Source organism: Hypomesus transpacificus, chromosome 15, assembly GCF_021917145.1.
Source record: "Hypomesus transpacificus isolate Combined female chromosome 15, fHypTra1, whole genome shotgun sequence".
Taxonomy (NCBI): Eukaryota; Metazoa; Chordata; class Actinopteri; order Osmeriformes; family Osmeridae; genus Hypomesus; species Hypomesus transpacificus.
In genome coordinates this window covers 6,419,363-6,441,423 of record NC_061074.1, presented here as the reverse complement: position 1 = coordinate 6,441,423, position 22,061 = coordinate 6,419,363, and the positions used below count along the sequence as shown (strand labels likewise).

General features: G+C 46.4%; 2 protein-coding genes across 4 annotated transcripts; both read right to left on the bottom strand.

The window, feature by feature from the left end:
* Window positions 1-4,205: 4,205 nt before the first annotated feature.
* Window positions 4,206-14,404, bottom strand: LOC124477694 (ubiquitin-associated and SH3 domain-containing protein B-like). 2 transcript variants are annotated; one of them, XM_047035659.1, is made up of 14 exons: window positions 14,182-14,401; window positions 10,855-10,908; window positions 10,553-10,739; window positions 10,231-10,429; window positions 9,646-9,815; window positions 9,308-9,516; window positions 8,988-9,138; window positions 8,574-8,697; window positions 7,688-7,807; window positions 7,315-7,407; window positions 7,020-7,161; window positions 5,792-5,898; window positions 5,505-5,614; window positions 4,206-5,193 (listed from the first exon to the last, which is right to left on the bottom strand). In XM_047035659.1, the coding sequence occupies exons 1-14, from the start codon at window positions 14,307-14,309 to the stop codon at window positions 5,056-5,058; spliced, it is 1,932 nt and encodes a 643-aa protein (XP_046891615.1). In that variant the 5' UTR covers window positions 14,310-14,401; the 3' UTR covers window positions 4,206-5,055. The 2 variants fall into 2 exon arrangements, with proteins under 2 accessions (XP_046891615.1, XP_046891614.1); XM_047035658.1 differs by having other exon boundaries at window positions 9,308-9,815; window positions 14,182-14,404.
* Window positions 14,405-14,561: 157 nt separating this feature from the next.
* On the bottom strand, window positions 14,562-20,903 carry LOC124477695 (glucuronokinase with putative uridyl pyrophosphorylase). 2 transcript variants are annotated; one of them, XM_047035660.1, is made up of 23 exons: window positions 20,733-20,903; window positions 20,099-20,205; window positions 19,918-19,962; window positions 19,644-19,797; window positions 19,176-19,247; window positions 18,916-19,004; window positions 18,672-18,828; window positions 18,504-18,581; window positions 18,326-18,417; window positions 18,141-18,246; window positions 17,590-17,669; window positions 17,392-17,460; window positions 17,189-17,249; window positions 17,049-17,065; window positions 16,894-16,951; window positions 16,674-16,766; window positions 16,508-16,568; window positions 16,309-16,422; window positions 16,088-16,145; window positions 15,806-15,874; window positions 15,540-15,603; window positions 15,384-15,455; window positions 14,563-14,884 (listed from the first exon to the last, which is right to left on the bottom strand). In XM_047035660.1, exons 1-23 carry the CDS (start codon window positions 20,787-20,789, stop codon window positions 14,789-14,791), a joined length of 1,869 nt encoding a protein of 622 aa, XP_046891616.1. In that variant the 5' UTR covers window positions 20,790-20,903; the 3' UTR covers window positions 14,563-14,788. The 2 variants fall into 2 exon arrangements, with proteins under 2 accessions (XP_046891617.1, XP_046891616.1); XM_047035661.1 differs by lacking the exons at window positions 19,918-19,962; window positions 20,099-20,205; window positions 20,733-20,903 and having other exon boundaries at window positions 14,562-14,884; window positions 19,586-19,677.
* Between the last annotated feature and the right edge of the window lie 1,158 nt (window positions 20,904-22,061).

Genomic DNA, 22,061 nt, shown 5'->3' with positions numbered 1-22,061 from the left:
CCTATTTTCTATTTCTCTCCATCTCTATTTCTCTCTCTCTTTCTTTCTGCGGCACCTTAATTCGCTCTGAACCTAATAGTTTCTCCTCCTCTACATTATTCCCATTTTTCGGTCCTGTCTATATTTTACTCCCATCGTTCCCTTCTCCCTCATCTCGTCATCACGTCCTGCCCATCCTTCAGCCGAGCATTGCCTTCACCGCTCTCCTCTGTCTCCCACCTTGCCACACCACCCTTGCCATCTTGGATTCTCTCACTCGGCATCCTGCACCCTTTCACCCTTAGCTTTCCATCCCTTCCTCCACCTCTCTTTCTCTCTCTCTCTCTCCCTCCCTCCATCTCCAATTCTCTCTCTCTCTCTCTAGTCCACTGCCTCAGCTCATTTTTCTTTGTTCCATTTCACCTCTAGATTTAAACTCTCACTCTCTCTCCCCTCCACCCCCCCCCCCCCCCCCCCCACTCTCTCTCTCTCCCTCTATCTCTTCATTCTCTGTGATGGAAGGAGGGTGGAGTAATCCGTGCTGGTTGCCATGACACCAGACAGCTCTCGCTTGACGAAGGCACGTAGCTTCCTATCTGCTCTATTTCCCCCCGAGTCCACGGTGTGTGTGTCAGAGACATACAGATGAAGCAAACGTGTGTTGTCTTGCTACAATATTATGTGTGGTAGTCTGTGTTGGGTTTAGTGAATTGTGTGCTTGTGTAGTGTGTGTTGGGTATGTAGTGAACAGTGTTTGTTGTGTTTCTAGTGTGCATGTATGTAGTGTGTAGTAGTAGTGTGTGTAGTCCCGTGTGCAGTCATACAGACATTGCCCCCTGCTGTTAAGAAGGACCAAATGCACACCTCTCTGTCATCTACTAATAGAAGTATCTGCAGAATGTGTAAATCCAATGCTTTATCCTTCTATCCATTCCTCCAGTCTTCCATCTCTCTTCCCAAGACTCCAGCCCAGATAAATAATTTAAGAGTTTCCAACCATCTGCCGCTCTTTCTGCCTGGTCTCTCCTCCTCCTTCACTCCTCCCATCCCCCTCCATTCCTCTCTTCATTTTTCCCTCTTACTGACATCTTTCTTTTCTCTCTTCCTCCTTTCCTCTTTTACCCTCCTACCTTCTTTTCCTTCCTCTCCTTTATTTCTCGCTTCTCTTTCAGGCTTCTGTTACCATCTTGCAGTGAAATAGCAGATATATAAAAGCATCATCTCTTCGCCACTCCCAAAGCCTGCAGTACCTCCGAGCACCAACAGAAGCATTAACCTAAGATGTCGCCTGCAAACCCCTGCTCACCAGCACCACCACACTATGCACACACACAAGTACACAACACACACATACATACATACATAAATGAAGAGAAAGGAGAGGATAGCAGAGGAGAGGAGAAGTGAAGAGGATAGAAGAGAGGAGAGGGGTCTGGAGGGGAGGGTGTGAGGCAGGAGCACGGTGCGGCCATGCTGAACTGAGTGAACTGTAGCAGAGTGTTTGCTGAGGTCAGAGAGTCCAACATTCCAGCTCTGGTGTTTACACTGCCGGCAAAGAGGAGGGTGGTAGGGGGGGCCAGGGGGGCCCACAATTACATACACTTATCATCTCCTAGCCTCTGATTGTGGCTTTATGTATGTATTATCCATATGAAATATCATAGTAGTAACAATGAAACTTTGTCTATCTAAATCATCCCCAGAGGCTAATTGCGGTATAATTATTTTAATATTTCCAGGCATCTGAGCAATTTCTGCATTCGATTATTTATATGACATTTTAAGTGTAGCCATAAAGTAGTCCCATACTTTTCAAAAAAATACAATTTCAGTTAGTTTGTGATGTGATGTTAACATGAAGGTATGACGCTGGATTACACTCATCACTATCGCACCACAGAGGTGTGACTCCGACAGCTCTTCTTCTCAAGAGCCTCTAGAAGGACATCGGACTCTCCTCTTGCACAAACACGTTTGCCTGCTCCCTCTGCTGGCTAAACAGTCAAACTACATCCTGTCATTCAGAGAGAGAGAGAGAGAGAGAGAGAGAGAGAGAGAGAGAGAGAGAGAGAGAGAGAGAGAGAGAGAGAGAGAGAGAGAGAGAGAGAGAGAGAGAGAGAGAGAGAGAGAGGGGTTTTTGAGCCAAGAGGAACAGCTCTGCTCAATACTTCTAAAGCTTTACTGATTCTGTATATATTATGTTTAACCCTGTGTTGTTGTCTGGGAAATTGAAATGTGTTTCACTACAAGCTCCTCTCCTCTATTTTCCTCTTAGTTCCTAGTCCTTATGTGATCTGATCTGGTCCAAGTTCTGGTTTGCATCTGGTCAGATCTGGTCTTGGTCTCGGTCCACCTTCATGGAGACCAAAGTCTTTAGCAGGGTCATAGCTACATTCCCATAAGGACATCTACTGGTAAAATCTGTGACATCTGGATCAATAGGTCCATGCTGTTTTATTGATCATGCACTAAAAGCATCATTAACAATAAAAGTTATATCCCCTCCATTAATTTAAATGTGACAGCTAGATGTCAATCTAAATAGTGCTGGAAGCTATATGCTATCAGCTCCAGATTAAGGAATTGTTCATGGTTAAACTTATCTAGAAACATGAAGCCTAAAGTGATCATTTGAGGTAGCGTATTCATAACAATAATAATGTAATTTTTTTACAATTATTATCGGAGCCCAAAACAAGCCCCTACACCGGAACCTTTCTAGCTAAATCATCAAGCATCACAAATTGAACTATTCAATAAAACACGGGTCTGGGATGATGTCATCGCTTGGTCACTTTTTAAACTGTTACCCTAACCCTGGCCATTGCCTTGACTGATGGATACCCGCTAACCTCTGACCTCGGCACCATCTGCTTATGTGCATAAACGAAAGAGTTTTTCAAACGATTTATAAAATATGTATGAAACACGTTCTTTATAACCATGCAGGCCTACGTGGATCGAATCAGTGGACTATATTATCAGGAATGTATACCCTGGCAGAGTCGCATCAATAATAGTATTACATATTGTTCACACATATTGTTTACAATATGATTAGTTATAGAGACCTCGATGATATAGCATTAGGCTACTTACCGCGCACTCCAACTGAGAATTTTTGCAGTTTCAAGTTCGGTCTAAAGTTACCGTCCAATTCAAGTTCTCCCTTTTGTCAGGCTGGGCAACTGGTTGGCACCAACTTGCTGCCTCCGGTTCGCCCGCTATCTCCCTGACTGTGTACCAAAAAGAAGAGATCCTCTGAAATGCAGAGACTGACTCTTATATCCGGATTTTGGAGACAGCGCAACAGAGCCAATAGATTTGTAAGACGGACAAAAGCAGACGAATATTGATCTTACACTGAACAAATACAGTACCATTGACGCCTCATTGTTGCTGCAGGGGGGAAAGTGATTCACATCCAAACAGCCAACATCAATTGCGTGCGGCATATAGAGGCGCTCCTGGAATTACGCACCGCGAGAGGGGGATAAATCCAATGGTCCTCGATCTATCAGTTGATTCGGGACTGATCCATATTTGGCCCATCGCAATCAACTTTTATTTTAAATTTCATTCTGGATTTACTGTGAAGCAGACTCGTCACTGCGTTCCAAGTTGACACCCTGTGTACTAGTGACATGGTCATAGTTATTTTTATTATTGTAAACCTACTGTTCATGATGTTGTCGGTAAGCCAGTGCTTTAATTGCAACTTCCTTCATTGGATCAATGATTATTCAAACGTCTAGAAGACTATTGACTCCAATGAACAAGGAGCAGAGTCGACCGTTTGTAAGTTCTTGCTCCCGTCAAACCGGAAGAAGTAGGGGGTGGGGGTAGGTGGGGAGTGTTCAGCTGTCTCGAGAGGCTCCGTCACCGATAATTAGCGATCAATCACGAATTACTTTAAAAGCTTGAAAAGAACACTAAGAGCACTATTAGAGGCTCTCCGATAATTACTTGTTTTTTAGTGGATCGGAAGCTCCTATAAATCTGACCCAGCGAGTCTGTTCCATGTCTGCCTGTGTGTGAGTCACAATTGTGTTCTTTTCATTTCCAACTGCTTTAGGCTACTTCTGACCCTGCTGCCACCATACTCCACCAGGTAAGCCTGAGAGTGGCTGTGACATGTCACAGCCAGATTTCAGTATTCCTGTCCCCTGAAAATGGACAAGTCACAAGTGTTCTGAAATAAGCACCTTACCATTGGGAAAACAGGGAACTGTTGGAAAAGTTAGATGTGTATATTTATTTAAATGTGGTGTCTGAAAAGACACCGTTATCTTATTGCCATATTTCTTCAACACTAACTCATAGCAAGGAGACTCGACATGAAAGTAAATAATATCATACAGCATAACTTACATCAATGCACAATAAATAAGACGGTAAAGCTCTTCAGTTGAATTGTAGTGGGTCATAGCCCAGAGACTGTCTGCTGGGGCTATGCACACTCTCACACACGCTCACACACACACTCTCACACATATCACCACTCTGAGTTAATAGCTTAAGCTAGCATGATGAGGCACTCAGACATTATCTGTCAAGCAGAACCTGAGGCAGTTTTTTCATCCACCAATCAGAACCTGAGGCAGCTTGGTTTTCAACCAATCAGCACCTGAGACGGCCATTTCCATCCACCCCACTATGCTACAAATAAATACATTAACTTGATGCTCTTGGCACCTGACCTTGACTTCCTCTAGGTGATCACCACCTCAGTAAAGGCTGGCAGATGAAACATTAGGAACAGCTCTTCAGTAGCAATGCAGACATGCTCACAGTCAAGCTTGAGCCCTGATATAGTCCTGACACAGCCTGAATTAGTCCTCACATAGTTCTGACACAGGCCTGATATGAACATATCATAACCCTGACATAGTCCTGACATCGCCTGACATAAAAATGTCATAACCCTGACATAATCCTGGAGTAGCCCTGACATAATATCATACCTCTACATTTGCTGGATCCCCCCCAAAACTCCTGTAACATTCATTTCATAAACTGCACATAGAAACACTGTTAATTAAAGTGGTTTGAGGCCCTGGTGGCTTCAGCAATGTTTCATTCCTGCAGCAGTGCCTCCCTCCAGTTGAAGCTGTGGTTGGGTCCATGAGTGAGAGGTGGGATGGGCGGGGCCACCAGCTGCCACACTCCTGTGTCTCCCTGCTCCTCACATGAACACAAGCCTAGGTACGGAACCTGGAGGAAAGGAATACCTGCTGAACGCCTTAGACAACAACTCGGAATAGCTACAAGATGGAAAGAGGGCATTTGGACAACTGCCAGGTACAGAACAAGAGAGAGAAGAAAGAGGAAGTGACAGAAGAATAAAGAGAGGAAGTTGGGACAAGAGTGGAGAGGGCAGAGGAAAGGTGAGATAGATAGGGGAGGGAGAGGGCTATATGATGAGGGGGGAGAGGAAAACAGAGATGGTCAGAAAAAGGGGGAGATGGAGAGAAGGTGGAGGAGATGGAGGGGTGTTGAGAAAGATGGAGTTGTCTCAGACACACCTTTCTGACCACTTGTATGAAGTCCTTGGCGTTCTGTGGACTCCGCCCCTGCAGCTGGCGCGTACAGGCCTCCAGGGAGGACGCATGAGCCACCAGCAGAACCCCTCTTCCTGTAGGGACAACAGGTACACAAGGGATAACAATCACCGGTCAGAACACACACATCTCAATCAGACCCAAATGCATACGTCTCAAAGAGACACAGACACACACACACACACAGATACAGACACACACACACAGATACAGACACACACACACACAGAGACACACACACAGACACCTGCCTGTGTTCTTGCAGGCTGCCAGGATGTCCTTGGTGACCTGGTAGCTGCGGCTCACATAGCTGTCATAGGACTCAGACACACGGAGCTGGGAGGCTGGGAGCAGAGGTCTGGAGACACAAGTCAGGGGCGGACTTACCCATTAGGCAAAGTAGGCAACCGCCTGGGGCCCCCAGCTGCCAGGGGCCCCTTGAAAGACTCCATAAAAATACTATATGATCAATAATAACTATCATAATAATACAAATTGATTAAAAGTCATAACCTTCCCCAAAGGTATCAACAAAGATACCAACAGAGCATGTATTCTATTTGTGTCAAAGCAGACTTCCCCTCCCAACCGTTACTACTGTGGACTATTCCATCGATTGCAGCAACTGCGCAGCAAAGCCCGTCATATCAGTTGGTTAATATGAAACAGTAGCAAGGAATGTTCTTGCTCCGGCTTTAACTTATGGATATTCGTCAGCGTTGCCAAAACCGCAGAATAGCTTCGCTCACATCTTTCTCCACCGCCATTACTAAACTACTCAAACTAGTGTACAACATTAACGTCATCGTTCTCAGCCACTCCCTCTGTCCGCTGATTGGACCTACAAAAAATGTGTTTCTGAAAACCGACTTCAAAGTCAAACTCCCAGACCTAGTACAGAAGCAAAATCCAAATTGAGCGGAAGTACGTAGGAGGGCAGAGCCAGGCTACAGAAATTGTACCCTCGCTAGTTATTTTTATATTAATAATTATTATATGGATTGAAAAAAGTGAGAATAAGAGTTAAGGGGGCCACATGCCTGTCTTCGCCTGGTGCCTCCAAATCACTAAATCCGCCACTGACACAAGTTAACATGAGGTCTGGAGATTCACAGATGTGACTGTAAGGCTGTCTAGACTGACCTGTAGGCTGTCTAGACTGACCTGTAGGCTGTCTAGACTGACCTGTAGGCTGTCTAGACTGACCTGTAGGCTGTCTAGACTGACCTGTAGGCTGTCTAGAACGACCTGTAGGCTGTCTAGACCGACCTGTAGGCTGTCTATACTGACCTGTAGGCTGTCTAGATCGACCTGTAGGCTGTCTAGATCGATCTGTAGGCTGTCTAGACTGACCTGTAGGCTGTCTAGACTGACCTGTAGGCTGTCTAGACTGACCTGTAGGCTGCCTAGATCGACCTGTAGGCTGTCTAGACTGACCTGTAGGCTGCCTAGATCGACCTGTAGGCTGTCTAGACTGACCTGTAGGCTGTGTCTACACAGTAGTGTGCTGTTAGGTCACTGGGGCTGATCCATTCAGGGAGAGCGCTCCCTGAAACCCACTTGGTCCACTCAAACAGGCCTGGCTCGACCCGGACCCTCAGCCTTCCTTCCTGCTGCAGTCCTGTAGGGGAGACAGAGGACAGGTTACCCAGGCCCAGGAACAAAACACTTGTATTTCTGTATGTGAATTTACAGGTAAACACTCAGGTATGCATACTTTTGTGTGTGTGTGTGTGTGTGCATACATGCCTGTGTGTGTGTGAGTTGAACTCACCCTTAATGATATTGTGAGCTGTCTGCACACAGCGCAGGGAGGGAGAACAGTACACATGGTCGATAACTGTGTTACTCTCCAACAATGCTGCTCCTGCAACACAAATAAACAAAGCCGTTCACCTATACCTCTGGAACGCTGAACATGTTGGAAACATTTCAGTAACCTGCTGGTATTATAAAAAAGGTGTATATTGTAGATGGCTAATCCAGATGGCGTTCTTAAGACTAACCAGCAGAGGGCAGCAGCACCCACACTGTAAGGGGACGCGGCACAGCTGACATGCTGATGTTTTGTTTCACAAACCACAGTTTGATGTACAGTAAACCTACTTAATGATAATCAATTCAGATCGGAGCAGAAAGGTCCGTACCAACGACGGCTGCCTGTGTGGAACCGAGAACTGTGATGGGAGCATCCATGTTGTAGTCTCTCTGCTCCCCCCAGAGGGGCAGGCTGGGGGGCATATTCAGGTTGGAGCGCACATATCGACCTGTAGCACACATCACACACATACATGCACACACCCCAGCATATACACAACAGATACACAGATATATATACCAATGAATAAATAAAGTAAAAACAATGTTCTAATAAAGGGACAGTTCACCCCCAAATCTAAAATACATACAGTACCAACCTGTTGTGCCATTTTTCCATCTAGAATGTTTTTGGTGCCGTAGAGATGTCTGCCTTCTCTTAAATATAATGGAACTACATTGGGCTAATCTTGTGGTAAAAAAATAAATAATTAAAAACTCTGCAATGACTCTTTCCAGAAAATCATAACCCGGTTACAAAAGATTATGTACAGACCTTGTTGTGACAAGTTTTATGTAGGAACTATTTTCTTTCTACCAAACTCTGCCTGCCAACCATCACCACGCAGAAAGAAGCGTGCTTCTACTCTTGAACGAGAGGCTTGAGCTTCCTGCTCTGATATGGTTGGCGGGAGTGGTAGTCAGTAGGAAGAAAAGGCTGCCATTTCTAAAGCAGATATCTCAAAAACTCTGCAAACTATCTAGATGGATAAATAGCACTACTGGTGAGAGAAGAAATGCATTTTAGATTTTGGGGGAAACAGTCCCTTTAAACACAAACACTTCAATGTTACCACACACACACTAACACTGAGTGTATGTGTGTGTAGACATGTATTGTCAGAGCAGAGAGTGTGTGTGTGTGTGTGTGTGTGTAAACATGTATTGTCAGAACAGAGAGTGTGTGTGTGTGTGTGTGTGTGTGTGTGTGTAGACCTGTATTGTCAGAACAGAGAGAAAGCCAGTGTTTTCCAAACACCACGTCCATCCTCTCGCCATGGCGACAGACCAGCAGGGTCCTCTTGGCCTGGCGCGAGTGATTACTGCTAATACGCAGTGCCTGACAGAGAAATGGGGGGAACAGTTGAAAGAGAGGGAGAGAAGGGAAAGACAGATGGAGTATGAGAGAAATAGAGGATGAGAGATTGAGATTGAATAACAGGGATAGAGAGAGACATATGTAGAGAGATGGAGTTAGTAAGAGAGGTGACTACATGTCAGGTGATTACTTCAGGTCAGGTGATTACTTCAGGTCAGGTGATTACTTCAGGTCAGGTGACTAGGTCAGGCGACTAGGTCAGGCGACTAGGTCAGGCGACTAGGTCAGGCGACTAGGTCAGGTAAATGTACCTGCATGGGATGGCAGATGAGGCTCAGTGTGGGCATTTCCTCAGGGCTGCCATTGTCAAGAAGACGGGTATCTAGCTGTCCGTCAAACGACACTCTGTCCCTGCTGACTCTGTCAGAGGAGGAGACCTCCCTATCGAAGAAGGAGTAGGACCTGTGGAGGACAAACATTCACTCATCTCCTCTGCAGGCCTGCTGTCTCTCCCCAAGCAGACTTAATGCTGCCTCTCCAATAAGCTGTTACATCATTTGTGTTGCAGTTGCAATCACATTGAATTGTGTCCATTCCAATCCACTTCATTGTACTGCTACGGTGCTCTCACCCATGTAGTGTCCAGGTGTCACTCTCATCTGCAGGGCTGACATAGTTTTCCGGCAGCAGGCCGGACAGCCCTGAGGCCAGAGAGGATCCCAGGACCCAGCCCTCACTGGCCCCACCCTGCTCCAGGGCAGACGTGAAGATGAAGTCGCCAGGAAGCAACTCCAGCTCATCCTCATTCTGGGGGACGTAGGGGTACATGACCCTCACTGTCTGGGGGGCAGGAGTGAGAGGGAGTGAGAGGGGAGAGAGGAGAGGAGGGGGAAGAGGAGAGAGGAGAGGTGTGTTAGTGTAGGCTATGGGGGTAAGAGTACATGTGTCAGTGTAACAGGTAGATGTTACCTCATGATTGGCAAATCGTATGTCCCGGGAAAGGAGGACAGCTAACCAATCACAGCCCAACTTAACCTCGATGCCCTTGGCCAGTCGCTCCAGGACTGGAAGTTGATTGGTTGGGAAGTGGTATGCCAGCGTCACATGGAGCTGTTTCCTGTGAGGCTCCACTAGCACATCTAGGGAAGTAGAGAGAGATTGAGGGATGGACAGAGACAGGAAGAGATGGAGGGAAAGAGAAAGGAAGGAAAGGAAGAGATGCAGGGATGGAGAAAAATAGAACAGGTGGGGTTGGGGGGGGGAGATGGAGAAACAAAAACAGAGAAAGTGTTTGAAGGAGAGGATGTTTCTGCAGCGGACTGTTTTACTGGCGTGTAAAACAGTGTTCTGGCTTTCTGTCTGCTGATAATCTGAATGTGGCGTTGTCAGAGAAACTGGAGAGCTGCCAGGGCTTCCAGCTACTCTAATCTACCGGGATTAATCTCCAAACTGATCACTTAGTGGCCAGAAACCATTGCAATGAGATACGCAAAAGGCAGTCAGACAGACAACCAGACACAGTAGCTTCTTCTAACTCTTCTCATCTGGACTCACCTGCCTTCCTGGCAGCCTCTGTAGAAAAGTCAGCGGCAAACTGCCTCATGACGTCAGCAACCGACTCCTGGACGAAGAGGCCGATGAAGGAGGGGGAAGAGTAGAGTTCCAGGGGGAGGGGGGAGGGGAAACGGCCACGCCACTGGCCCACGGTGGTCTGGAGGGCCTGACCCAGAGCCTCCACCCTCTGGTCAGCACACTGGGTGAAAGGAGCGGAGAAGAAGAAGGGAGGAGAGGAAAATGGGAAGGGAGGAGAGGGGGAGATGTCAGCACTGACATCCTGAACCCTGGTCAGTTCCTGGTGAGTGTATTTCCTCCTCACCATGAAGAACTGGCAGAGCGTGATGTGGGGGAAGATGTTGTGGGCCTTGTTCCTGCCGCAGGTGACCCGGCTCTGCTCCCAGAAGTGGGACAGCTGGTTCTGGAGTGGTCCGCTGGGCCGCAAGTACAGCACGTACTCCCTGGGGAGTGGCTCATCCAGGAACGGGTCATCCACATGGGAAAACAACCTGAGGGTGGTGGTGGGGGAAGAGCAAAGGGGCAGAGGGCCTTCCTTTCTTCAGGAGGCAGTATATCACTTCATGCTATAAGTGTGTCAATGCGTGAGTGGCTCTGTTAACTCACCAGTCACATGCTACCTGTACACTCCTGCCTCCTGTTGAAACAAGGGCTTTCAGTCTGTGGAGGAGAGAACGGCACAAGATTGTTTTCACGTTTGGAGAGCTAGAGGAGTCATTTAGCAGCACCTAGCTGGGCTGTGACTCTACTTTGTTCTCTCCAACCCCCAACATCAGCCCAACATCCATTCCCCCAGCCTTCCACCTCCAATCTACATCCCCACTCCACCCGCACCAGCCTCCCTCCCATAGCCTCTCAATACCAGCCCCAGCCTCCCTCTGGGTCTAAGAAACAAAACCAGAGATTCTGACAGACGGGAAAAGTAAGAGGTGTAATGTGGTACCATGACAAAGTGTGACATGCTTAGCTGTGGCTAACTGGACACCCCCCCCCCCCCCCTCGTCTACTTCATGTCTGATACAGTACGACACACATTACAAGGAAACACATGCTGAGATGCTGGCTGGCTGGCTCACAGCACAGTTGTTTTGACCAGGATACCCTAACCCTGCCTCCCTGGCCCCTCCTCTTCCTCCTCTTTCACACACACACACACATTGTTTGACAACAGTTGTGCTCCAGACTCACTGGCCTGATCATATACACACACTCCAACACACACACCCACCCTCTGGCACACGTGCTCTGGGAGCTGGGAGTGACTGACAGACAGACAGACAGACAGACAGACAGACAGACACCACAAGAGTATTGCCAAATGGCTGTAGCCATACTCTTCTATTGTAGAGCCTACTCTGGCAACCAAAATCTAGCTAGGTGTAGCCTTAGCAGGGCTATTGTTAAGCCTTCTCTGGCTAGCTACTTGCTAACAGGGTGTAGTCATGGCAGTAACTACCTGGTTCTATTCCCGGAATCCTGTGTTTGTTCTGGCTGGTGCAGCTAAGGGACACACACATTTCCTGTCTCACTATTATAAGACTGATAAACCACTTCCTGTTCCACTGGACATTGTTTTTGAGCCTCCTTCTGTCTGGGACTGCGTACACACATACACAGGCTAGCGTAGGGGAATACACACTAACACAATACATACACAACAGCCTAGTGCACACAGTGAAACAGTAGGTTCCTTCTGGCTCCCTCAGTGTTCCTTCTAATCACCATCTCCTTCTAGGAGCTTCAAGCAGATTATTAACACTGTCAGACCTCTGGAAACGCTACATGAACAAAATAATCTATCCTCCACTTCTCCAGATAGAGCCAAGGCACTGCTCTGCTCTCCTTCTCACTCCTTCATCTATCTCCTCGTCCTCTGCAGGAAACAGATCTCCCAAAAAGCCAGATAACAGTTGTTGAGGTCACATACAATTGTATGTAGCCTAAATACTAAACAATTCAAGGATGGAGCCTCACCAGAGAAAGGGAGAAAAGAAGGGAAGGGATAAAAGAGAGAGATAAAAAAATTCTAAATAAAAAGAGAGACATAACAGTGCTGAAAAGACATATAGTAGCTCCTGGCTGGGAATCAGAATAATCTTGGCACAGGTAGCACACACAGATGGCCAGTCACATAAACACACACATAAACACACACACACGCAGAGGCACACACCAACAGAATAAAACTAAAAAGGAGTTGATTCATGTGCGTTTGTAGACAAGCTTGCACACAGACATAGATATACTCATGTCTAAAGGTAGAGAAGAGAGGACAGGAAGACAGCCTATGGAAGCCAATGGACAGAGTCAAACAGACTGTTGGAAGGAGGGAAGACAGCTGTCAGTCCCTGAAATATGCAGAGGGTGTGTGAGCTGCTTCATAGGCCTGGGAACAACTGTCTCCACACACACACACACACACACACACACTAGATCTGGACAGTGACCAGCAGAATATACTGCATGGAACCTGACTAGACCAGCCTAACATACTGGAGAGGACCCGAGTGTATCAGAAGCACTCAGGGTGTCTGACAAGTGTACTTTCCCTTTAAGTCAGTGAGGAAATTTAGTGGGTCAATAGTTGTAAGATGGAAGAAAGAGAAGAATGAGAAGAGAAGAACAGGGGGTAGGAGAGAGGAAAGGGAGGGAGCGGGGTTAAAACGAGATAGGAGGGGATTATAGACAGAGGTTTAGAGAGAGAGAGAGACAGACAGACAGACAGAGAGAGACAGAGAGAGAGAGAGAGAGAGAGAGAGAGAGAGAGAGAGAGAGAGAGAGAGAGAGAGAGAGAGAGAGAGAGAGAGAGAGAGAGAGAGAGAGAGAGAGAGAGAGAGAGAGAGAGAGAGAAAAGGAGGTGGAAAGAAAGAGAAACACAAGAGGAAGGGAAGGAAGAAGAGGCAATTGATAACTGGCTGTCAGAGCCAAGCAGACATGGTCTGTGAGCAGACAAGCTCGTGGCCTGCCTTAGGGCATCTAGTCTAGCTCTATTCCCCACCTCCTCAACACACACACACACGTCTCTCTCTTTATACTTCTCTCTCCATCTCCTGGCTGACATACAGAGCCTGGGGTTGTATTGATGCATGTGTATGTTCGGTCAGTCACCCAGGACCCTGAGACAGGCAATGTCTGTTGGTAAATTCAATAGTTGTGAATTTCTTTTCACACCATTCAAAGAGAAACTGGCCGCATAAGTGTACCACAAAAACACACACGTTTTTCATCTGGTAAACACACAAATTCAATGTGTTATGGTTGTACAGTAAAAATACATTTTCCTATATGTTGGTGGATACACCTTTGTGGTGCTGTTGGGCACACATTATTATGTGTGTGTTCATTTTTGTGAGTCATAGAGCCCCACATACTGAATGTCTTGCAGACAGGACAGTTGTAGCAACACGGCTGAAGAGCTCAGTTCGCACACCAGTCTAACTATTTAGGACACAAGACTGCGTGACCCCGATGACACACACTTCTTCTTTCTCTGAGTCTTTCTGTCTCGCTCTCTCGCTCTCTCTCTCTCTCTGATTTTAGTTCCCTCATGACTTCAATTTTTACATATTACACTTCGGAGTTATTGCGTGACTGTCTATGTGATCATTCTGAAAAGCTATACTAACATGACCACACCTTGAAGATGTGTAGCCTGGACCAAACGGACTATATGTACAATTAGCCTACTGACAAAGTCTGACAAGCAACACGCGCTGTCAATATGCGATACGAACTCGGCAACTATGCGGTGTCCGGGTACGTAGAAGCGCATGATGACGAGAAACACAGTCAGAGATATTAAAGCTACGTACCTAACTGTAACTTACGAGCATTAACTGTTATGCATATAAAATTACTTGTGGTCAGATTCACTGTATGCCATTTTTACTTGTAGCCGACTTATTAGAAGTGTCTGGCAGGCAGGCTACTTACGCCCTGGCTTTGGGAAAACCCATCGATAGTAGGACGTCCAAATTTGATCCACATTTCACAGTGCCCTGTCGATTCTGCCGAAGTCTCCTCGGGATCATTTTGGAGTAGAGATCGTCTTTTGCTGCCATTTCTCACGGTTCCATTCAGAATTACCTCTCAGCCGTGGTGCGGCGAGGTCGCGAATTGGTGTACGACTGTTTGGGCTTGATAACTATGTGTGACAACAGACTCTGGTAGCTCCCCGCCCCCTGAAGAAGCGTTCAATTATGAGATCGAGTGTGAGTGTGTCTCCAGAGCAGTTTTCAGTAGTGAACGTAGGCTATAAATAAGGACCTCTTTAACGATACAGATTGATACATTGCAAATATAAATGTATATATAAATATATATATGTATTTTTTTTTTTACAGATTGAAGCCTAATTGAAAAACATCACATATGGCAGTATATCTACAATGCATTATCTTTTCTCCAACATCCGCCTTCACAATTAATTCCTACTCCATTACGGATCACACTGACCCCAATCAATAAAAAAATATTGGTCTCATTTCATTATTTTACAGATTATACAGTTGAATGATTCAGTTACGAATATAATGCCTGCTCAATCCTGGCAGCTTTGTAGGCTAGCAGATGGGTTGTAGGGCACAATGACACAGAACACACAGCCGGCCTCCTGGAACGCCTTCCTCATCTCCACCTGGTGGTCAGACATATACACTACAGTTAATATGTTTACTACATACTATACTGTTAACACTCACACTCACCAAGTCTGAATTTTTGTGAGGTCCAACCACAGGCCATCATCGTCACAAAGCATCAGCCCTGGGTCATTTTATTATTTAGAATAGGGAATATTATTCTTTTAGAATAAAAATGAGAAAATAATTTTCTTTTTTTACCAAGGTCTGAACCTTGGGTACATCATAAGTAATAGCCTTGCACACACCGTTTATAAACACACACACACTCACAAATACTTCAATACAAGATAACAAAAAATGCACACACACACATTATACGAAGCACTACAGTTAAAACACAATGAGAGGCTCATCATAAAGGAAGTAGGTCAATTTTCCGCCAGTTCAATATCCTTTTTTCCGTCAAAGAGTCCAACGTTCCTAGATCCAACCATCCCCATTCATTGATAACCCAGAATGACAGAGCCCTGGTGAAACACAGGCCAGTCTCACCAGATGGTACTGGTCTGGGCACAGACCCACCACTGCTCCTCCACTTCCTGGAAGCTTCACTGCAGAGCCAAACTGTCAACACACACACACACACACGTGAAGAAGTCATACGGTGCAATACTGGTTCTTGGCAAGATCTGTTAGCAAGCAGTTTACCTGTCTGGCCAGCTGCACCATTTTCAGGTTTCCAGGTCCCAGACACTCTTCAGAGTAGACTGACCTGTGGCACATATTATACATGTACACAGATGTACATGTATAATATGACACATATCATATGTTTACGTCTGATATATGTATATTATATACAGATGTATGACATGATGTATACAGTTTTATGTACACTATGATCTGTATATCTGTATACGTATGGTAGTTGTGGGTCAGCCTCAGGGGCTGGGTGGCTGGCAGCCCTTCTTCACCTGCGCAGCTCAAAGTTCTGGTCCATCAGCTGAGCCAGTCTGCTCCAGTCCCTGCCCTGCAATGCTAGCCTGCAAGGAGAGGGAACCCAGTTGTTAGAACACTAGAACCATGAAGAACCCAGTCCTTCAAAAACACTAACACCATTGAGAACCTAGCAATTAGAACAGTGAGACCATGGAGAATCCAGACCATAGGAACAATAGAATTTAAGAATAGTAGAACCATGTTTTAAAACCCCAGAACCCGGTCAGTGTAGCCATGTGACCTGGCCTCGGACTCACCTGGCCTGGTCAGTCAGCTCCGCAAAACCCTTCATGGCTTCAACCACCAGGGGCTCTCCTGGAGAGACGGGGACAGGACACACGTGTTGGGTGCCTGCTCTGCTTACAGTTAATACACTACAAGTACAAGGGTTAGTCAACTTGAGGTACTGAGGTATGTGTATCTGGGGTTAGTGAACTAGAAGTACAGCGGTGGTAAGATACCAGCACAGTGAGCATACCACTGAGCCAGCGTTGTCTGACGTTGCTATGGATGCGGCCAGAGTCGCTGGGGTCACTCAGGTACGCTAGCCAGAACGGTGGCAAACTGCTCATATCCATGGAAACGTAATCACCTGGGCACAGGAAACACACACACACAAATACACAAGTAGCATCATACTCAAGAGAAAGTCTTATGAGTCTATGTAATGTACCTACCATAGCCCTGATCATCCATTAGCTGTTTGCTGAAGTCCATGTAGACCAAACCTTCATAAACCTGTAATAAACAGCCTTTGGATGTAACTTTACAACTCTGTACTATAAATCTAGTCCAGATTACAGGTTTAGTCCAGACTGGATTAAGTGCAGTTTGTCCTCTGACCTGAACGACTCTATCCTGTAATCCAGCCGTGATGAACAGCTCGTCTGTCTCCACATTCAGGATGAAGTTTGCTCTGGTTGGCTTAGGAAGGTCCTGATGAAGCACAGCCACAGCACCACAAACACAGCCCACCAGTCATTTATCTCAGCGAGGACAGAGACATACACAGAGACATACTGGGCCCCAGACATGCTGTAGATGTGTGTGAGAACCTTCTTACCCGCTCTGTGATGTTGTAAAAGCTCATCAGACACTTCAGGGTGGCAGACACAATGGCACTGCAGACACAACACACCAATGCAGACAAACGTTACAAAAAAGCATGCAGAGGAATAGACAGTTAAGCGACAGAGAAAACCATGTTCTGTGTCTTACCTACTGCCAGCCAAGCCCTGAGAGCAGGGGTGAGAGTGAGAGGAAGAAAGATGAAAAGGGAGCGAAAGCATAAGAGAGAGAATGTTGCATCACCAGCATGACTACAAATGTTCCCACCTGGTTGGACATCAAACACTCACCACCTGCCGGGGAATGTTGGTGTCGTATTTGAGTGTGAAGTTCTGCTTGGTAAGGGCAATCCTGGCGCACAGAGACAAAGACAGAGAGCAATGAAACGTGATTACAGCAAAGTGCATCGTGCTTGTCTGTCTCCTGTAGACCCAGACAGAAGGCTGGGCTTGGGTCAAAAGACCTAGTCTAACTGTACTGCCTGCTGACTCACCCTTGTTTGGAGCAGAACTGGTAGAACTTCTTACAGGTGGCTTGAAGCAAACGCAGCCCTCCCAGGTAGCTGTGAAGCACACAATATCACCTCCTTACTCCACTTTGCCTCAGCCATCTACACACACATGAACCAGTATAATATCCAACATTTCACCCAGCAGTCAGAGTAGATGAGGTACTTGTCCTCCAGACTGACCCCTCTTTGCGGCTGATGCAGAACAGGTCCTGCAGGCTCCCAAACTCTGTGGGGTCGTTGAGGGGATGAGGCATGAGGACCTGAACAAAACACATGCTTAGGAAAGCACCAATAAACACCTGTACATTTGCATTACAATGGTGCATTTAGCAGACACTTTTATCCAAAGCAACTTCCAGGAGAGAGCTTTACAAAAGAGCATAGGTCACTGATCATAACAACGAGGTAGTCCCAAACATTGCAAGCAGCCAAAACATGAAGCATTCATTGTGAAAAACTAAACAAGTGCCAAAGGGAAGACCCATAAGAGTATACAGTTATACAAGTTACAAATTAAAACAACATGAACCTCAGAAAGTGCAAGACTGTACCTGTAGAAGAACAATCAACAGTAAAATATTTCACAGCGAGTACAAGAGTTAACTTTGTTATAACTAACCTACAAGAGCAACAAGTCTCTCAATGTAGTACGGTTAAGTTCACCCATACCATCCTATGTGCGTGTGTGTATGTGCGTGTGGGTGAATGTGTCTATGCATGCATCCTCTCACCAGAGTCTGACTCTCCACCAGTGTGACCTCAGCCCAGAAGTTGGAGATTGACATGGCGATTGTCTTCCCATGGAAACCATCAGAGGGGTTTCCTATCAGTCCAACTCTGTCAAACAACATGACACCCTTTTATCCTTGGCAAGCCCCGCCCCCATGGGTGGATTCTGGAGAGGAGCCAGACCTACCTGGCATAGGAGCGACAGATGATTGACTTGGCTGGAGAGTTCTGCTGCTTGGCAGAGTAGAGAGCCAGCCATTTGGTATAGTCTGATAGCCCCTGTTACAAGCACACACACACAGATTTTCACTGTATTGTTTTTGTTCCAAAACCAAGTTCGTCGGTGTGATGGCGATGTCACTGACCACTTGGCCAATCAACTGGAAGCCTGTGGGAAGCTTCATCCCGAACACAGGAAGCTGCTCCTCGTTGATGAGCCACTCCTGAAACAGTTGCATCAAAACCTTCTCAGTGACAGTGCATGTACACACATACACAGACACATACACCCACAAACAGGTCAGCTGACTGACCCAAAAGCGCCCAAAGCTCCTGTTGGTGACGTGTGGCTGCAGGGACAGGAAGTTGGAGATGAAGGGCAGAGTGGCAGAGCGGAGGCAGTAAAACACCACACTGGCAAGACGGGACTCTGCTACTCCCGCCAGAGGCTTCTCCAGGAACCGAGTTACCCTAAAAACACACCCGTGCACAGTAGCAGCATTGTTCCATTTGCTCCATGCAGGTTGACGTGTCTGTCAGGGCGGACGATGGCTCTACCTGTGTGTGTTGGGGCAGACCTCTACAATGCCCCGTGAGCTGCTCTTCTCTCCCTCCTCCAGTTCATAGTAGATGGCCAGCTCCCCTGGCTGAGACAGACAGACAGAGCTGACTAACCAGCTCTCTATTAAGGGAATGAGTGTTGCAGGACCTCTTTAGACTAACAGGCCTACAGTCCCTGGTTTGCTGTGCTGTACTTTGACTACGATGCTGGGTTCACTGTATTGTACTAGGCCTACAGTACCAGGCCTGTATCTAACCTTGGACTTGAAGAACCGGAGCACCTGGGCAATGTCAAAGTTCTGGTCAGCACACAGCATGTCACCTGCGATCTGCAGAAAGAGAAAACACCATGTTTTATTTCCAAGAAAGGTGATCTTGCTGCTGATCATCTTCCTGTAACTACTGACCACTATGATGTCATAGTGGAGCTACTGATCACCATTATGTAATCATGGAGCCACTGACCACTATGATGTCATAGTGGAGCTACTGATCACCATTATATAATCATGAAGCCACTGACCACTATGATGTCATAGTGGAGCTATTGACAACCAGATGTGATACTGGACCTACAGACCACCATAATGTCATAGTTGAGCTACAGACCACCAGGGTGTCATAGTGAAACGATTGACCACCAGGGTGTCATAGTGGAGCTACTGACCAACATGATGTCATCCTGGAGCTACTGACACTCATGATGCCATCGTGGAACTACTGACCACCATGATGTCATCATGTAGCTTGCGACTACGGATCACCAGCTCCAGGTCGGCCATGGCACCTAGTCGGCCCTCCAGCGTTGTGCTGCCGTCATTCACCACATTCTCCACTGGGAAGTCATTAGCTGTTGCCCAGCGCTCGTAGTGCTTATACCTGGAGAGGAAAGGACCGGAGAAGAGACAAAGTGGAGAGGAGAGGAATGCACCACAGGTCAGTATCTGAAAATTATCCATGTGAACCCTCCAAGTGTACAACTGTGTAGTGTGTACTTACTTGTCTGCATTAGTAACCAAGAAGACTTCACTGAACAGCTGCCTCCTGAAGGAAGAAACAGGGTTAGAGTTAGGGTGCCTTCTTCAGGGCTCCCTGAGGTGCTCGTGAGGTGCTCGTGGCAAGTGTCAGGTGGGCTTTCAGTAGAGGGGACATCAATCAACTGTGACAGGAAGTGACTCACGTGTTGACCGTCTCCCACCAGAAGTCCAGGATCTTCTTCCCTCCCACTCCAGGAAGCAGGGCCTTGGGAACCCCAGCCAGGTGGCTGTACAGCCCTGTCACATCCATCTGCAGGAGGACACATATACCCTCTCTTCAACTAATGTGCATGAGAGGGTCCTTTCTGGGAGCCCTCGTACTGTACTACAAGCACCACCACCAGAAAGAGCTTGTGTAGCTAGCAAGTTAATTATGTCTACCTTTGCAAGGTTACACAGATACTTGGAGGAGTATTTCACATTCAGTTTATTGGACTATGTGTAATATGCATTCTTAAACTGTCTTAAACTATGTCCAGAGCCTTCTCCAGATTCCTCTATGCCTTTCGACATAGTTATTACACACAGTAGGCCTATACAAGGTTCAGTTAGAACTTCACAGAATGTTGTGCTTTAGATTAGAACATGTGTACTGCAAGCTTCAAATAGCTCCTCTCTGGCAAGAATACACTCTCGACAACCTCTGTGCTGTCAGGTAAACATTATTTACAACTACAACGACTGACAGAAATGCAGAATGTAAACGAGCGTAGACTCCGCCACAACAAGCTCGCGTGTTCCCCGTTAATCAGTTCACCGTCTTTCATAGCACTTTACCTTAATCTGCGTCTCCAACAAAGTGCCGTGACCAGCTACTAACAAGATACAAATCATTGTCACAGGTGTTGATTTTTGTATTTTACTAAAAATTATACCAGAAAAATAGCTTAGTTTTTGTATTCACGAATGCCAATACAACAGTCTGTATGTGGTTCAGGTTGCCAGGTTTATATTAAACCCCTAGTTTGCGTAGTTAGGAATGTTTTTGTAATCTGAAGAAGCAGCCCTGTGTGATATGAGTGAATGCACACAACTTGATGTGAGGGTTTACTCACGGAACCTGGCAACCTTGCCTAAGATTCAAGTTTATGCCAAGGCAAATGCACTGAACAGGCAGACCTGTGTCTCAAGCTCTGTCCCAACACCCATTTAGCTTATTTTCTTTTTTTTAAGCAGAAGACACATTTATTGATGCACACACACATGTCCAACACACACACATACACACACACTTGAGTGTGAGTGAGTGAGTGAGTGAGTGAGTGAGTGAGTGAGTGAGTGAGTGGGTGAGTGACTGACTGACTGAGTGACTGAGTGACTGGGTGACTGAGTGACTGGGTGACTGAGTGAGTGGGCTTCATGACGGTTGTCCACAACGTCAACACACACAGCTTTCCTCAGAACAGCTACACTGTACTTTTGCCCTGAGGGTCACACTGGGGACACTCTTTGTGTTGTTTGATCAAACAGAGCTGAAAGGCTAAAGTGCAGTCCTAAAGACCTATAGACTACTTGACTAACAGTATGGTGAAACTGGAGATACAAACACACACAGATGCACACTGATAGTAAAAACTGAAACCTCTGCCTGAAGGTCTTCCTCTTCAAAACGTCATTGCTGACCCATAGGCCCCTACCTGGTATCTAAGCACTAGATACCATGTACCAGGTACTTACATCTATGCACTGCTGAGAGACAGAGAAAGAAACGTGATGACACTGATTGCTCATCATGTCAGTTCTAAATCATATTCTAGTTTACTTCTGTAGGCTGTGAAGGAAGGAGATCGTCAAAAAGACTACTAAAAACCAATACATTTGCCCAGAAGTGGTGACAAATCCCCCTCTTCAGACCATGACACTGATCCAGCCCTAAAGATGGACTGAGGTGGAGCTGTGGAGATGCAGAATGATCCAGTGAGCCTGAGGAAGAAAAGCAGGGCTGCTGCTGACTCATGAATCACTTACAAATGTATGTGAACATTGACTCACATTGACTCACATTGACAACACTGAAATATACAAAGTAAAAGAAAAAATGAATGTATGTCAATATTGACTCTTTTACCCAGGTTATCAGAAACAAACATGCAGCCTTGGAATCTC

What these genes read in the sequence shown, in the direction of transcription:
- LOC124477695 (XM_047035660.1), bottom strand. Translation starts at nt 20,789, where the DNA reads ATGATTTGTATCTTGTTAGTAGCTGGTCACGGCACTTTGTTGGAGACG. An exon ending in TGTTGGAGACGCAGATTAAG is followed by an intron (nt 20,206 to 20,732) that starts GTAAAGTGCTAT and finishes GTCCTCCTGCAG; the next exon opens with ATGGATGTGACAGGGCTGTA. An exon ending in TTGGTTACTAATGCAGACAA is followed by an intron (nt 19,798 to 19,917) that starts GTAAGTACACAC and finishes TTTCCTCTCCAG; the next exon opens with GTATAAGCACTACGAGCGCT.
- LOC124477694 (XM_047035658.1), bottom strand. Translation starts at nt 14,309, where the DNA reads ATGGCAGCAAAAGACGATCTCTACTCCAAAATGATCCCGAGGAGACTT. An exon ending in CGCTCTGCCAGTTCTTCATG is followed by an intron (nt 10,430 to 10,552) that starts GTGAGGAGGAAA and finishes CCTTTCACCCAG; the next exon opens with TGTGCTGACCAGAGGGTGGA. An exon ending in TCATCTGCCATCCCATGCAG is followed by an intron (nt 8,698 to 8,987) that starts GTACATTTACCT and finishes TTTCTCTGTCAG; the next exon opens with GCACTGCGTATTAGCAGTAA.